This window comes from Pristis pectinata, chromosome 28, assembly GCF_009764475.1.
Source record: "Pristis pectinata isolate sPriPec2 chromosome 28, sPriPec2.1.pri, whole genome shotgun sequence".
Classification (NCBI taxonomy): domain Eukaryota; kingdom Metazoa; phylum Chordata; class Chondrichthyes; order Rhinopristiformes; family Pristidae; genus Pristis; species Pristis pectinata.
This window is the reverse complement of record NC_067432.1, coordinates 15,935,485-15,952,062: the sequence shown is the minus strand read 5'-3', so window position 1 is coordinate 15,952,062 and position 16,578 is coordinate 15,935,485. Positions and strand designations below refer to the sequence as shown.

The 16,578-nt window shown below is 39.7% G+C and overlaps 1 protein-coding gene across 4 annotated transcripts in view; it reads right to left on the bottom strand.

The window, feature by feature from the left end:
- Positions 1 to 16,578, bottom strand: part of atp8b4 (ATPase phospholipid transporting 8B4) — a 207,194-nt gene that overhangs the window by 64,863 nt on the left and 125,753 nt on the right. For all 4 annotated transcript variants that reach the window (XM_052040689.1, XM_052040688.1, XM_052040691.1 and 1 more), the window contains exons 7-8: positions 15,295 to 15,356; positions 2,169 to 2,241 (exon numbers count right to left, since the gene is read on the bottom strand). In XM_052040689.1, the coding sequence (XP_051896649.1) occupies positions 2,169 to 2,241; positions 15,295 to 15,356 (135 nt within the window). The remainder of the gene's footprint in view (positions 1 to 2,168; positions 2,242 to 15,294; positions 15,357 to 16,578) is intronic.

Here is a 16,578-nt window from a genome sequence, read left to right as displayed (position 1 = left end):
ATGAGGTAGAGAGTCTATTGGCATGGTGTCAAGACAACAACCTTTCCCCCCAATATCAGCAAACCAAAAGAGCTAGACATTGACTTCAGGAAGAGGGGTAGAGCGCATGCCCCTATATGTACCAATGGTGCAGAGGTGGAGGTGGTTGAGAGCTTTAAATTCCTAGGTGTAATTATCACCAATAACTTGTCCTGGTCCAGCCACATAGATGCTATGGCCAAAAAATAGCACCTCTACTTCCTCAGAAGGCTAAAGAAATTCAGCATGTCCCCATTAACCCCTAGTAAGTTTTATAGATGCACCATAGAAAGCATCCTATCTGGATGCATCACAGCTTGGTATGGCAATTGCCTCTACCCAAGACTGCAAGAAATTACATTGAGTTGTGGACACAGTTCAGTCCATCACAAAAACCAGCCTCCCCTCCATGGACTCTGCCTACACTTCCCGCTGCCTTGGGAAAGCAGCCAACATAATCAAAGACCCCTCCCATCCTGGTCATTCTCTCTTCTCCCCCCTTCCATCAGACAGAAGATACAAAAGTTTGAAAACACATACCATCAGGCTCAAGGACAGCTTCTATCCCACTGTTATAAGACTCTTGAATGGACCTCTTGTACAATAAAGATGAACTCTTGATCTCACAATCTACCTCATCGTGGCCCTTGTACCTTATTGTCTATCTGCTCTGCACTCTCTCTGTAAATCTAACACTATGTTCTGCATTCTGTTGTTTAGTTTCCCTTTATACTACTTCGATGTACTTATGTCTTGAAATGATCTGTATGGATGGCATGCAAAGTTTTTCACTGTATCTTGGGACATGTGACAATAATAAACCAATTATCAAATAAAAAAAACTACAAAGATATATTTCTCCCATTCAACTAAATTAATGTATAGCAGTCTTTAAGTTATTTTACTGAGGCTCTTAGTCTGTATTTTATTTAACAAAACATTTCTCTTTTCATAATTTATTTAGTAGCCCTGTTCTTTTATTACAAAATGAGAGAATAAAGAAGTTGTGAGGTTTAGAGCCACTGGTATATCTGACATGGTAGAAGTGGGGGTGTGGAACACATTGGAATGAGGTAAAGCTAACAAGTTTTTTTTTGGAGTTCTGGATTGCATCAGGAGGGTGAGGAAGAGAGAATGAAGGGGAAGGTCATACTGCCAGGAGACTAGGAAAAATGCCCGAAGGCAAGAAACACAATTAGAGGCAGTGTGGCCTTGGAAGAGACTGACCAGGATGCAACACTAAAATAATTACCTTGCATAATTTATTTGATTTTGGTACACTGGGGAGACAAACAAGACAGTTAGAATAGAATAGTGCTTGGATTTGAAACTCAAAAGGACTCCTATGAGAGTAAATGTCACATGATTGTTAAACCAGAGGAAAATGGAAGAAATGCCTTTAAAAATAGAAACAATATATATGACAGAAGAGCGAGAAGAAGCCGGTATTGCATTTACACTTGGGGTGTGTAGGTCCTGCTGTAATATGGTGAATATATTGGTCCACTGTCTTATCATGATGGAACTATTTCAATTTATTGCAACACTGCAACTTGAAAGCAGAGTTCTGTTCGAAATGGCGAGTCCCTTTCAGACCACAACAGTTGAATGGGCCAGTCAAGAGTTTGTCTTTCGTTCCAAGAGGAACTTCAGAAAACTATAATGTGTTCATCAGTTTTGGATTTCAGCTGAGAAATGCCCATCATTTTAACGATTATCTTCATCAACAGTTAACACAGCACATGGGCACATGAAGATACCTTCCCTAATAAACCATGCCTCAAAACAAAGTTGCTATACCATACCCAACAAAAACTGCTTCAAAGGTATGTATGCATGTTGCTTTAAGAATTCAATATCAGATTGGAAATAGTGGGATTAATTAATCGCAGACACTATTAAATAAACAAGAGGCACAGCTGAATTATGGTTTAATTCCTATGTGGTCAGGCAGTTACCCAGACTAGAAAAATGACAAATTAATATATTTTAAAAGTATAAACAGAGGCACAGTGTACTATACAATATACTGGATCTGTTCAAGTCCAATGATTCCTTCCCTGTGTAAGTAGGACGAGCTTACCATCTTGCCAGGACTGCCCATAAATCCAGAACAAGTGTAAAATACTAAGTTCTCAGCGATTACTTACTGCCACAAACTGATTGTTTTCCAATTTGATTACATCTCCTACTCGAACATTCATCCATTTCTCATTCTGTAGCCTGTGAAAAATAATGGATAAAGTATTATTTCACCCACCACTTATTGCTTTGGTCCTGCATGATACACACACTTTAGGAATGTCTGTGTTCCTCAACACTAAGTACATGCTCAGAAATGGGCTACTGGTTGTACTCACTCCCCAACATTCAGTTCAATTGCCCTGTATGGACTCTGAGGAGATGAGCTCCATTGTGGCAGATTGTTTTGCACTGGTGCACAAAGACAAATGTTTGACAAGAAACACAAGAGACTGCAGATGCTAGAAACTGGAGCAACACACAGGATGCTGGAGGAACTCAACAGGTCAGGCAGCATCTATGGATGGAAATGGACAGTCGAAGTTTCGGGTCAAGATCCTTTATCTGGACTGAGGCAAATGTCTATCTTGTATGCACCCTTCTCACGCTCCCTAATTTCAAAGGTGTCCTTTCAAAGCTTCAACCAAACAGATTTCCTAATCCTGCACAAATCCTTGAATACATAACTACCAACTGCATTCAAATGCAGTCATGCACTACTGATTCAAGAACCAAACAGGATCAAGACAGTCTCTGAAAGGCATAGAACAACTGCACGATTTAAATTCCCTTTAGGTTTCTAACCTTTCTTTCCTATTAAATTTCAATTAATGAATAGTTTAAGTGGATACAGAAATACTAGAGAAGGGAATGAGCAATTTATATTGGTTGTGTTAATATCAATATTATGAGCAATTGGAGTAAACTATGAAGTTGCATTGAAAATGAAGTAAAAACAAAGTGCTCGAAACACTCAGTAGGTCAGGCAGCATCTGTGGGAATAGAAGTAGTTAATGTTTCAAGTCTTGGACCCTTTATCAGAACTGGATTCAGAACAGAAAACAAGTTAATTTTAGGTAGCAGAGAAGGTGGGGAAGGATGGGTAGAATGAAGGGAATATCTCTGATAAGGTGAGACCAGATGACAATGTGCATTTAAGCAGCATTTAAGATTAGATTCAGCTCCTCTGTCTGTGTAATATGTTGCTAGTGGTAAAGCTACAGGACATTCCTGTAGGCCAGACTGGACAAAAAAAAGCTGAGCCAAAATGATGAAGTGGCCGGTTCAAATACAAACAGTAAGAAAAAGTGAGCAAGCTGAAGTTGGAGAATTTGATATTAAGTTCTGAAGGCTGTAAGATGGAGGATGGGGTGTTGTTCCTTAAGTTTGTGTTAGGCCTCATTGTGACAGTGTGAGAAGCCATGGACAAAAAGGGAGTAGGATGGTGAAGTAAAATGGCAGACAGTCGAAGCTCAGGGTCACTCCTGGAGGCTGATCACAAGTGCTCCACAAAGCGATCACCCAGTCTGTGCATTAACACTGAATGCAGTACACTATGTTGGAAGAAGTGAGAGTGAATCAGTACTTCACCTGGAAAGACTCAACGAAGGGAAGGGAAGAACTGAAAGGACAGGTGTTGTACCTCCTGTGATTGTATGGGAAAGAGCATAACACAGTGAGTGGTAGTTTGGGAAGAAAGAACAGACCAGGGAATCACAAAGGGAATCATCTCTGAAATGCATCTGATACCTCAAATTAACTAGTTTTTTTTCCCCCTCTTTCCCTAGTTCTGATGAAAGGACTGGGCCCTAAAATATTAACCATTTCTCCTTCGGTATTATAAAGTAATATTGTCTAGGGATATATTAACACATTGCTGGCTATTCTTATCGAACCTTCCAATACATGGTGTCAGTTACCCAAAGGAAAATAATATCATGAAGCAAAATATGTTTTTTTTTATTTTATGGAGTGATGAAAATAGCTTTTTTATAAGTTAAGTATTACCATGCACCAAATTGGAAAGACAAGCTCAGGTGTCTGATAAACTCAGACTCTTCCAGCAATTAAGTTTCTTTTCACACTGTGTACAAAGCCACTTTCAAAGCCAATGTGGTATAGGCTTTCACATACTTTGGTTTCTGATAAAGGACTAAATATATCATGACTCACTGCCCACCCACCATTGACCAATGAATTTTCTAAATCATCAGCATCAAGCCAAAAAAGTGACTGCTGTTAACACAGAACAGATCCACCAGCTGTTGAATCTCCTATTCAGAGAACACCAAGTAGGTTGTACATTTTAAACCATTTGTCAGTTCTAGTTCAAATTTTTAGCAAATGCAGTTTTTTTTATTTGGTGGGCCTTTAAAACTTCCAATTTTTATGTGATCTAAACAGATTGGTATAAAGGGGAATCTACAGCATTCAGATCAATGTTGGCAAGAATGGTAACTGGGCCGATTTAAATATCATGACCCAGAAACTGCTCTGCAACATTTTGTTTTGGTGTTAAAGCAACGCTCTTTGTGAACTTCAAAAAAGAGCAAGAACGTCAAGTGTGAGAGTTACAGAACAGCGCAGTCAGGGTTCCCCTGTGTAAAACAATGCTGGAACTGACATTGCCAGTTTCAGCACAGCATTCTCTACTGATGTGTTACAAGTTTCCATAATTCTCAGCATGAAGCACCATAAGTGCAATCTTTACAGCCAGCATTCAGGAGACATGCCACGATGCAAGTAATATTCCGCCAGTTACTGGGATGAGTCTTTATTGAATGAGAGGCTATGTAGTGATGGGAGAATGTACCCAGGGGTTGGAGGAATGTGGACAGGCTGATGACCACTGTATTCTTTCAGGAGTAGTGTGAATAATTTTCCAGCTCTGTACTTTTACTTCTGTGTGTATTTTAAAGTTTAAAGATAGTTCTTTCATGGAGGCAGCTGTTGAGTTAAACTTAGCCAAACAAAACTGCGATGAAAGCAGAATAGTTATGGTTCATGTGAAGATTGTTATCATGGAAGGACTTGGCAGTATACAACAACTACGTTTCAGAGTACACATTCAGCACATTTTTGCATATATGAGTTTTCCTGATCTTATGGTGACAGAGAAAGTTGATGGCAGAAAGCTTATTCTTTTCCATTTCTTGCACATAGTTTGGTATTGGTATGGGTATGTTATTGTCACTTGTACCGAGGTACAGTGAAAAACTTGTCTTGCATACCAATCGTACGGGTCAATTCATTACACAGTGCAGTTACATTGAGTTAGTACAGAGTGCATTGATGTAGTACAGGTAAAAACAATAACAGTACAGAGCAAAGTGTCACAGCTACAGAGAAAGTGCAGAGCAATAAGGTGCAAGGTCACAACAAGGTAGATCGTGAAGTCATAGTCCATCTCATTGTATAAGGGAACCGTTCAATAGTCTTATCACAGTAGGGTAGAAGCTGTCCTTAAGTCTGGTGGTACGTGCCCTCAGGCTCCTGTATCTTCTACCCGATGGCAGAGGAGAGAAGAGAAAATGTCCTGGGTGGGTGGGGTTTTTGATTATGCTGGCTGCTTCACCAAGACAATGAGAGGTAAAGAGAGAGTCCAAGGAGGGGAGGCTGGTGTCCGTGATGCACTGGGCTGTGTCCACAACTCTCTGCAGTTTCTTGCGGTCCTGGGCAGAGCAGTTGCTGTACCAAGCCATGATACATCCAGATAGCATGCTTTCTATGGTGCATCGGTAAAAGTTGGTGAGAGTCAAAGGGGACAAACCAAATTTATTTAGCCTCCTGAGGAAGCAGAGGTGCTGGTGAGCTTTCTTGGCCATGGCATCTATGTGATTTGACCAGGACAGGCTGTTGGTGATGTTCACTCCCAGGAACTTGAAGCTGTCAACCCTCTCAACCTCAGCACCACTGATGTAGACAGGTGCGTGTACACCCCCACCTCCCGCTTTCCTGAAGTCAATGACCAACTCTTTTGTTTTGTTGACATTGAGGGAAAGGTTGTTGTCATGACACCATTCCACTAAGCTCTCGATCTCCTTCCTGTACTCCGACTCATTGCTGTTTGAGATACAGCCTACAACGGTGGTATCATCTGCAAACTTGTAGATGGAGTTAGAACAGAATCTGGCTACACAGTTATGAGTGTATAGGGAGTAGAGTAGAGCGCTGAGGACACAGCCTTGTGGGGCACCAGTGTTGAGAATAATCGTGCCGGAGGTATTGCTGCCTATCCTACCTTTCTCAATTTAACAAGGCTATATTTACGTACCCAAATACAGCCTTAGTTTCTGTAGTAAACCACTTACTGTACTAATGCCATGATTTCAATAATACCTGTGTAAATATTTTTGCTTGTTGAGGTCAGCACAAATGCCAAGACATGATCTCTTTGCCATTTAAAACATTCAATACCAGCATCAAACTAGGCCGGATAAAACTCCTCATGCTTTTCTCCAAATCATATTTTTGGTCCTGAACTCTGAAAACAAACCAGGGGACATTTATTTTAGTTGCATCACACACTGTCCTGTATCCACTTGAGGGGGAATGCTGCATCAGTGCCAAACTAGCACCAGTTCTGTCCAGTGTAAATTTACCCAGTAGGAAATAGATTGGGATGCTCAAACACAATTCACGTATTTCCTTACTATCAGGGGACTGACACATTACTCCACTCCAATGATGAGAGGCAAGTTTTAATACAGATTCCAAAGATGAAAATGCCATGCTGTAATGTGGCACAGTGGTACAGCAAGTATTCCTGCTGCTGCACTGCTCCAGTGACCTGATCCTGATATCCTGCACTGTCTATATGGAGCTTGCATAGTCTCCCTAAGGCTGTGTGGGCTTCGCTGGATGATCCATTTTCTTCCCAAATCTCACATGCTGGTTAGTAATTAACTGGCTGCTGTAAATTGGCATGTGGGAGAGAATAGGTTAGACAGTAATGGATGGGGAAAGAGATTGATGGGATTGCTACGAGAGCCAGCATAGACTCAATAGGCCAAATGGCCTCCTTCAATGTTGTTAAGAAAATAATGGAAAATAGCTACAGTGCCACTGAGACATGTTTTTCTCGGTTTGTAGCACAAGCCCTTGTGGCCAGAATAAGACTGACAATGCTAGTAACACTGAGTACCACAGCATGAACTGTTCTGCTAACTGCAACTCACACTTTCAATCCAAACACCTAAACATTATAATCTTATTCTCTTTTTTTTAAATCAGCCTGATTCTAGATCTCTAACTAATGCCCTCAGATTTCTGCTTGAAACTGCAAACCACACGAATCTGAAGTCTTAAAGGGTCTCATACTCTCTCAGGTGTTCCTCAAAATTAAAAACAAAATAGTAGGAAGTATTAACTGCAAAGCATATGATGGAAACAAATTAAGATGATTAATGCCCCAATGACATTTATAATTGTCCCTAGTCTGCTGTGGGTTTGGGCCTGTTCACTCACTGTATCATCAATCATCTATGTTTCATTATATTTTTTTTCCACAATGCATTGGAACAATTGATTGCAATGTAAGATTACATTTAAGCACCAACTTCAAGGCAACCAACATAGGGCAAGGTAACACTAATCCCAACTGGCAAATTTAGGACCAATATGGGAAGTTATATTTTTACACAGTGGCATATAACTTCTCCAAACCAATTTTGAAAGATTTAGCAGCTAAGATAATAGACAAGCAGTGGCAGATATTTAAGGAGATAATTCATGACTCTCAGCATATCTCAATGAGGAGGAGAGATTCTAAAAGGATGAACCAACAATGGCTAAGCAAGTAAGTTAAGGAGGGCATTAAGTTGAAAAAGAAAACAGAAAAGGTATTAGAAGATACTGGTGGGCCTGAAATAGGTGGAGGAAAGGAATTGATGGAACTGCTATGCAAGCTTCTCAATTGACCAAATGGTCTCCTTCTATAATGTTAAGAAGTAAGAGAAAAAAAAGAAATAATCACAGTGCCACTCAGATCTGTTTTCCTCAGTTTGCAGCACAAGTCTGAGGTGTGTCTTAGGATCCAGCAAAAGATGATATAAAGAAAAAGGAAAAAAATAAACAATGAGGGAAAGTACCGAGAGGTTAAAAACTATTATGTCAGCTTTTATAAGCACATAAAATCTACGAGGTCAAAATTAACGCAAATCTTTTGGCAAATGAGGCTGGGGAAATAGTTGTGGGGAACAAGGATATAGCAGAGGAATTAATTAGAGAAACTGCATCATCCTGTACTGTTCTATGTTCCAAAGGAAGGATGTGATTAAGCTGGAGAGGGTGCAGAAAAGATTGACAAGTGTGTTGCCTGGGCAGGAGGGCCTGATTATAATGACAGCTGGGCTGGAACTGTTTTCCCTGGAGCAAAGGAGTCTGAGGAATGACCATACAGAGGTTTATAAAATCATGAGGGACGTAGATATGGTAGATAGTCACAGTTTTTTCCCTGGCTAGGGGAGTCCAAAACTAGAGGACACAGGTTTAAGGTGAGAGTGGAAAGATTTAAAGGGGAACTGAAGGACAGGTTTTTCACACAGAGGATGGTGGGTATATGGAACGAGCTGCCAGAGGAGGTGGTTGAGGCAAGCACAACTACAACATTTAAAAACATTTGGACAGGTACATGGATAGGAAAGGTTCAGAGGGATATGGGCCAAATGCAGGCAAATAGGATTAGCTTAAATAGGTATCTTGATCGGCATGAATGAATTGGCCTGTTTTCATGCTGTATAACTCTATGAATCTATAAACTCTATGAACCTACAAAATCTTCAAATGATATGGCTCACTGAACAGGGGACCAGTCTGCTCTCTCACGGATATAAAATACCGCATGGCACTATTTCAAGGAAGCAGGTGTTCTGGCCAATATTTATCTCTCAGTCAGCTTGACAAACCACGTTCACATTGCAAATTGTTGGAGCTTACTGTACAAAACTTGGCTGTCATATTTCTGGAATTATAACGCCGAATACACAACGAAAACACGAGATTGATTGCAAAGTTCTTTGGGAGACCATGAACTTATGAACAGCACCATAGAAACTTATGTGTCTTTTCCTTTGAAAAGTGAAAAGTTGTACTTGCTGGAAATCTGAAACAAGAACAGAAGATGGTAGAAATACTCATTACCTCAGGGAACATCTGTGGAGAGAGAAACAATTACCATTTCAGATCAATGACATTTCATCGGAAGTAGAAGAAGTTATATAACAAGCCAACAAACATGCTTTAAGTTGTAGAGGAGGGGAAGGCATGGAAGGAAAATGTAATAGGGCACAGATCATATCTGTACAGAGAGAAGGGCAGAGTTATCATTTCAGGTTGAACTGATGACCAGCCACTGACTTGAAACGTTAACTCTACAGAAATTCACATGCACTTCTCCCAATCTAGTGTACTATTTCGAAGTCTCCTCTACACTGGAGAACTCACACTCAAATTAGGTGACTGCTTTGTGGAACACCTGCTCTCAGTCCGCATATATGACCCTGAGCTTTTGGTTGCCTGCTTCTCTGATTCCCTGTCTGACCTCTCTGTCTGTGGCCATCTACACTGTTCTAACGAGGCCCAATGTAAGCTTGAAGAATAGCACTTGACCTTCTATATAACACATTGCCTCTTTCCTAACTTGATATCAAATTCAACAACTACAGGTAACTCATTTTCTCTTTGTATCAGAACTGGCCATTTTGACTTTGCTTTTCTCTCTCCACTAGCACGGCCTGACCTCCTGAGTATTTCCTACGATATTTACATGTCCTTTTGTTTGTGTTCTTTCTATTAACCACCCTCATTGACCTATTATAGCTTATCACTATGGCAACCTCACGTTATCAAGAAAATGTTATCCTTTTATCCTATCCAGACTTCCTTCACTATCTTTTTCAGTTTAGCAAAGGATTTTCAATCTGAAACATAAATTCTGCTTCTATTTCCACAAATGCTCAGCATCCCCAGCATTTTCTGTTACTACTTTATGTAAAAATTGTTACATTGAGGTACAATGGAGAATTACATTCTGTTATAGGATAATTTCTTCACATGATGCTTGCAGCAAATGTAAATGTTAATCAGGCCAAGGTTGCATATTCAGATTGAACATTAACTTCTAGGCAATAGAGGAATGGCAAGGGAATGTTGGTGAATGTCAAATTTTCTGCACATGGAGTTAGAAATATCCAAAATAAAGTTACAAAATAAGTTGTAAAGGTGAAATTTGAGCAATTGAAGAATGTGATGTTATTTGATTGCAAGAATTGAATTTGGATGGATATCTTAAGACTGGTGCACAAAATCCCTGATTTGCATTCACCTGTGATAATGTTGTTAAACACATTGGGAAAACCAATTTTCGTTTTGTTTTAGTAATTTTTAGCTTGTTGAAGCCACGAGTACGGATTTTGTTAATCACTCAATCCTGGTACCCCTGAGAAAGTGGTGATGCAACTCCATGTCTTGTTCAGACAGCTAAGTCAGCATTAAAAGATAATCATAGTGCATTGAATTCACAAGAGTGAACATGGCAGGTTCCCTTCCCCATTGATCAATAGGTTTTTACACAATTTGACAACATTGTGGTCATTTTTTCTTACTGGTACTGATTTTTATTTCCTTAAACTGAACTCAAATTCTCAAATTGATCTCTGGATTATGCATCTTGGGTAACTACCCCATAACAAACACGCCACTGGCCCTAAATAACCCAGAATAGAAACCTAATTAAAGTTGTTCATTCTGAATGGAAATGCATTTCAAAAGGTGGAAGACTAAAAGTGTTCATGACTAATCCATTTTGCACAGCCTTTCTATTTATGAAATTTCACTCAATTAAATATTATCCAGGAACATATCCCTTCATGAGTCAAGGAATGATGAATCAGATCTCATCTGCATATGATTGAAATCCAACATTTCATGCCATTATTAATGCTCTTTGAGTTTTTGGAAAATAGCATTGCCCATATACCAAGGTTGTAAAAGAAAATTCTCACCAACTACCACAAAGTACACATTTCTCTAGCAGAGGTCTCCAAATGGACAACACCAGCACAATAATATGTCCTGTATCAGCACAGAGCCATCCTACAGATACTAGATATCAATCTACCAGTCTAATAAAACAGTTTTACAAGGATTGAACTAATTATTCACAACCTCAAGGGCAAAGCATGAGACTGGGTTCCAGCCCCAGCCTCTCTGCTCAAAAGGTGTGACATGTGCACATAAGCTCATTTGCATTTTGTTTCTCCAACAATCAGTTAACGCTTTGCAAAGTCACTGCAACCATCTGGCAAAGAACATTTCAGATGTACCTTCAATGAAGAGATGCTGACAAATGCAAATATTAATGAAATCTGTTGTGCAATCAGACCGTGACATCCTAATTAGTAGATACATAAATAAAGCTTTCATCATCTGGAGATTATTTCCAAAAAGTAGTTTAAAGTAGTTGTTGAAATCAGTGATCCACAACATGGGTCAGCATGAATAGAGAAATGGAGGGCTATGTGGGAGTGAAGGGTTAGATAGATGTTAGAGCAGGATAAAATGTCGGCACAACATCGTGGGCTGAAAGGCCTGTACTGTGCTGTAGTGTTCTATGTTCACAGCGTGTTTGTGGGGAGTGCCAGACTGACAATCCAAACCACTTCCAAGGGCCGCTCACACAAATGTAGAATTTCTGAACTTCATGAATGGTACTGTCATTCAGATCCTGTTGTCCTCAAGGACTCCAGCAGTAAAGCACTAACCTCCTGCAGTTATTCTGGGAAACCTACCTGCTGAACCTGCATCGTTAGCCCTGGTGCAGTCTCAATGACTCCCTTCATTTCAATGGGATGGATTGGCTCTGAAGTATGCAGTTAAGTTTCAGATAATTTGCATCGGTTTTTCATTAAATGACCATTTAACCATATTTAACTGTTAAATATAGTTAGAAGTAGCAATGTCCAGTGTTTTAATTTAAATGTATTTTTCATGTCTTAAGAGATTTAATTTTTAATAGTTTTTAAATATTTTTCAGTGCCTGTGAATACAAAGTCTTGTGACAGTTTTGACAACTGATAAGCATGGCAGCCAGCTCTGAGGATTAAGCTGCAGTTACAGGTTAGAAGGTAAATGGAAATGCAGAGTTCACTTTACAATCAGATCAGCCATGGCCTTCTTAAAAGGTAGTGCAGGCTTGAGGGGCTGAATGGCCTATGGCTGCTCATAATCCATACTTTCTTATGTTTTGTAGGTGTGCATGTTTGTAAATTTTAAATAGGGGAGAGCATAGAGTAGAAAGAGGTCCTCCAGATTCCACTTCCAAGGTTTTAATTCATATTGCGGTTACCCAGCCTTACCCTGGGCCATTCCACAAATGCATGCACATGCGAAGCCCAATTCCATGCAACTTAAAGGGTACCACTCTGAGCAGGCCCTGGCAATGGGAACTCAACTCAGCTAAGTTCCCTTTTAGCTACTTACTTGAGCTCTCTTTCATGCCCCAATTCACCCAGAGTGCCAAGTCCCAACCTTAAAATTCATGACTCTTCTCCCCAAGTGCCTCTCCCCCAGAATGCCTGTACCACCCCCTACCCCTCATTCTCCAGCCGTCTTTTAACCACTGCCACCCAGACCTAGCAGTGCTCGTGCGCTTGACCTGTTTCCTTCAGGCCTTACCTCCTGCAAGGTCAACTCAATGGCATGAGGTGCATTGTTTCCCAGATGTTATTGGATTTCGTGACTAAAACTCTCATTGACCTACCAAGCAACAACTGTTCAACAGCCCTCTGCAGATGTCTAGGAAATCACAAGCCTATATGTTCTCCCTCTGAATGTCCACATCTGATCATTGGGTACAGTCAATCTAATTGTACAAGGTGGCCCTGAGCTTAGTGAGATTGAGGCACTTGAAAAGAAATGCAACATTTGCAAAACATGCAGTCCTAAAGAGGTTAAAAAAGGTAACTACACTGTAGCAATAAATGGAGGTAGAGGAATCACACAGAAGGTTCATAGAACATGGACTGCTTTAGAAGGAAATTGATAATAATTTAGAAGGAAATTGAATATGTATTTACCTAAGTATAAGAGAGCATGGAAAAAGGACAGAGGAAATGAGATTAGTTTTGATTGCATCAGCATAATCACAACAAGCTGAAAGACGTCTAACTGCACTATAAAGCAATGGTTATTTGGAGAACCTTATATCCTACATTTTCATATATCTAAATAAATAAAACAAGAATGCTTCTGATAATGTTATTTGAAATACATTTCGGAGCTAAAGGAATTAAACTTAAGTTTTAGAAAATAAGCTGCTGGCAGTACAAGAGTGTGAAGGGGAAGTAAGGTAAATACTTATCTAACAGATCTGGTTTGCCAAACCTCCAGTCACTCCGAAACAAATGCAGATTGTCCAGGAAGTACATCCATGTTACCATTAAAGAGAGTTCAATTCATGTGCTTGGAGCAGCTTCGTTTTATTTTAATCACTGTCGCAAAGCTTGTACCTGGCTATCTCCAGAAGCAGCAATTTCTTAAGCTCCATCAAGAAACCTTGTAAATAATTATCTAAAATCTAGAAGTACATAAAAACCCAAAGACAGAACAATGCAAGCAATAGGAATCTCCTTGTGAGATTATTCTCTCAATGAGCAAATGAGCTGATATTTTCTGATGGCTTATTAAAGTTTAACACATTCCCAGATCTAGCATGAAACAATCTGGTTTTCTTCCCAATGAAAATATGCAGTTTCCAGGCTCATTCCTACTCAAGTTGCTCCATTAGGGTTAGACATAGGGAATCACCGCATGTATTAGAAAATAGTCCCATTCAAATCCAAAGGGGAATTAGCCAATTCAGGAACAGCACAAGCCACTGGGTAATGTGGCGTACACAACAAATGAATTCTCTGCTGGCATTAATTCATATTTCTCTGAAGTAAGGTTACTTATTGATTGCTACCTGCTGATGTTTGCCTTGATTTTTATCCTTGGGTTGCAGAGTGCTAAACTAGTCAGTAGTGTTCAGCATTCCACATCAGAGGATAAATACAACCTGCTGATGCTGATGCACAGCAGGTTTTGCTGACCAAAGACAGATTGCTGGGCTATTGTTATTTTCTGCTTTAGAGTCAGGATGTTGGAGAGCATTTGATCATTTATAGCTGATCAATATTTCCTGATAAATGTAGTAATGCTTTTAACCAATCAACTGTCAACAAATGTAAAGTTAATTATAATAATAAAAACAGAATATGTGGAAACACTCAGCAGGTCAGGTGGCATCACTGGAAAGAGAAACAGAGTTAACATTTCAAATCAGAGACCTTGCTTAGAACAAACAGTTCTGCTGTAGACCTCTGACCTGAAACACTGTTTCTCTGATGCTGCCTGAGTGTTTCCAGCATTTTCTGTTTTTATTTCAGATTTCTAGCATTTGCAGTTTTTTTTATATATTTTCAGTTGGTGTTAATTATTGTTGGATGACAAAGAACTGAACCCACCAGCAAAAATATTTACACAGAGGTATCATTGAAATCATGGCACTAGTACAGTAAGTGGTTTTCTACAGAAACTAAGATACTTAGATATAGAAACTTCATACTAATTATGAATAAATTCATTATTGCTATTATACAGGGCCCAAATGAAACTACACTTGGAGTTTTGTGTACAATCTTCTTACCCAAAGAGGAATATATTTGCAATAGAGGGAGTGCAGTGAAAGTTCACCAGATTGGATCCTGGGATGGGGAATAAGGATGGAGAATGTCCCATAAGTAGAGGTGAAGCAGACTGGGGGTATAGAATTTCAGGTTTTGAAGAATGACAGGTGATCTCTTCGAGACATGCAAAAGTCTTTTGGGTGTTGATGGGGTAGATGCAGAGATAATGTTTTCCTTGGCTGGGTATCAAGAATCAAGGGTCACAGTCTGAGAATAAGGGGTTGGCCATTCAGGAGAGGGGTAAGAAGAAATTTCATCACCTAGAGAGAATTGACTCTGAAGAAATTGTGGGAGCTCAATTGCAAAGTATACATAAGACAGAAATGGATAGATTTTTGTTATATTATAGAAATCAAAGGGTTACGTGGTGAATGAGGCAGTGAGGTAAACGATCTTCCTATACTATCTTATTGAATGGTGGAACAGGCATTGAGACACCCAATGGCCCATGGCTGCTTATACTTCGAACAGGAGAAGAACATTTGGTTCAGAGTTACCTTTGCAGGATGAAAATTGGCACTGTACTTACTTGCCGTCGATGAGGACCTGAGATTGTCGATTGTTGACTTGATTATCACTCTTGTAGCGAAACTAAAAAGTAAAAAAAACTGTATCCATTCAGTTTCAAACTTTAGGTGTTCATATATTTTTAATTAGAATAGGAAATACTTTTACCTTAAAAACTTTCATTATTTAATTTTGAAACCATTGTTGAACAGCCTGTAAATTGAGGTAAGTTATTTTCTCACCAGTAGTCCATCCACCTCACTTTCTGCAGATGACTGCTGTCAACTCTCTAACCCACAAATTGCCAGATTCCCCAAGTTGCAGAAAAGAGAATTGGACTCGGTCTTACAATTGCTAGTTTACTAAATTACTGTACCATCTGTACAACTAACGTCAGTGGAAGCTCACCAAGTTCAACCTGCACTGCCTATCTCCAGGTTAACTGGGCAGTAATAGCCTTAATATTGGGTTGGTAGCTTTTCTGACCTGTTATCATAGACAATTGGTCCTGTTCTGGTTTAAAAGTGTCCTCCAGCCTTGAGCTAAAGTGCCTTGCCATTGCACTTGATAAGCCCATGAGACCTGTAACTTCAGTAGGACCTTGAGCATCTATTTAGAGCTGCATCGGTGAGGAGACTGTAAAGGTTCAGGCTATGATCTTGGGTAGCTCTTTGGGGCATTGCAGGTATCTGCTAAATGAAAATGAAACCATGGCTTGAAATAAAACACCAGCCTCAGCTCCAATGAAACCTTGTTCCACTCGCTATCACCACCTTTCACCCTCACCTGTGTGCAGGGCATTGATGAAACCACACTTCAACTACTGTCTTCTTAGTCTCCTAGTTTAAGCAGAGAAATACTTGTATGGGAAGCTGTTCAGAATAGGTCGACTAGATCGATTTCTATGGTGAAGAGGCTGACAAAAGAAAAGATTGAGGAGACTGGGTCTATCAACATTGAAGGTTAAGAGACGATATTACTGAAACATGAAACATTCTGTGAGTGCTTGACAAGGTTGATGATGGGGAAATTTCTCATGGGGAAACCTAGAGCTTTGTTTAAGAACCATTTCACAGAGCTATGGATGCTGAAACATTAAGTAGTTTCAAGGCCGATATAGCTTGTTTAACTTATAGGAGATAGATAGGAAAGTGGAGCTGAGACTAAGATCAAATCAACAACGATCCTATTTAATGGCAGAGTAGGCTCAAGAGGTCATATGCCCAACCACTATTTATATTTATAATGTTCTTATGTCCTTCTAGATCTGAGTAAAAACATGAAGAGGGTCTATAGCTCATTTCCT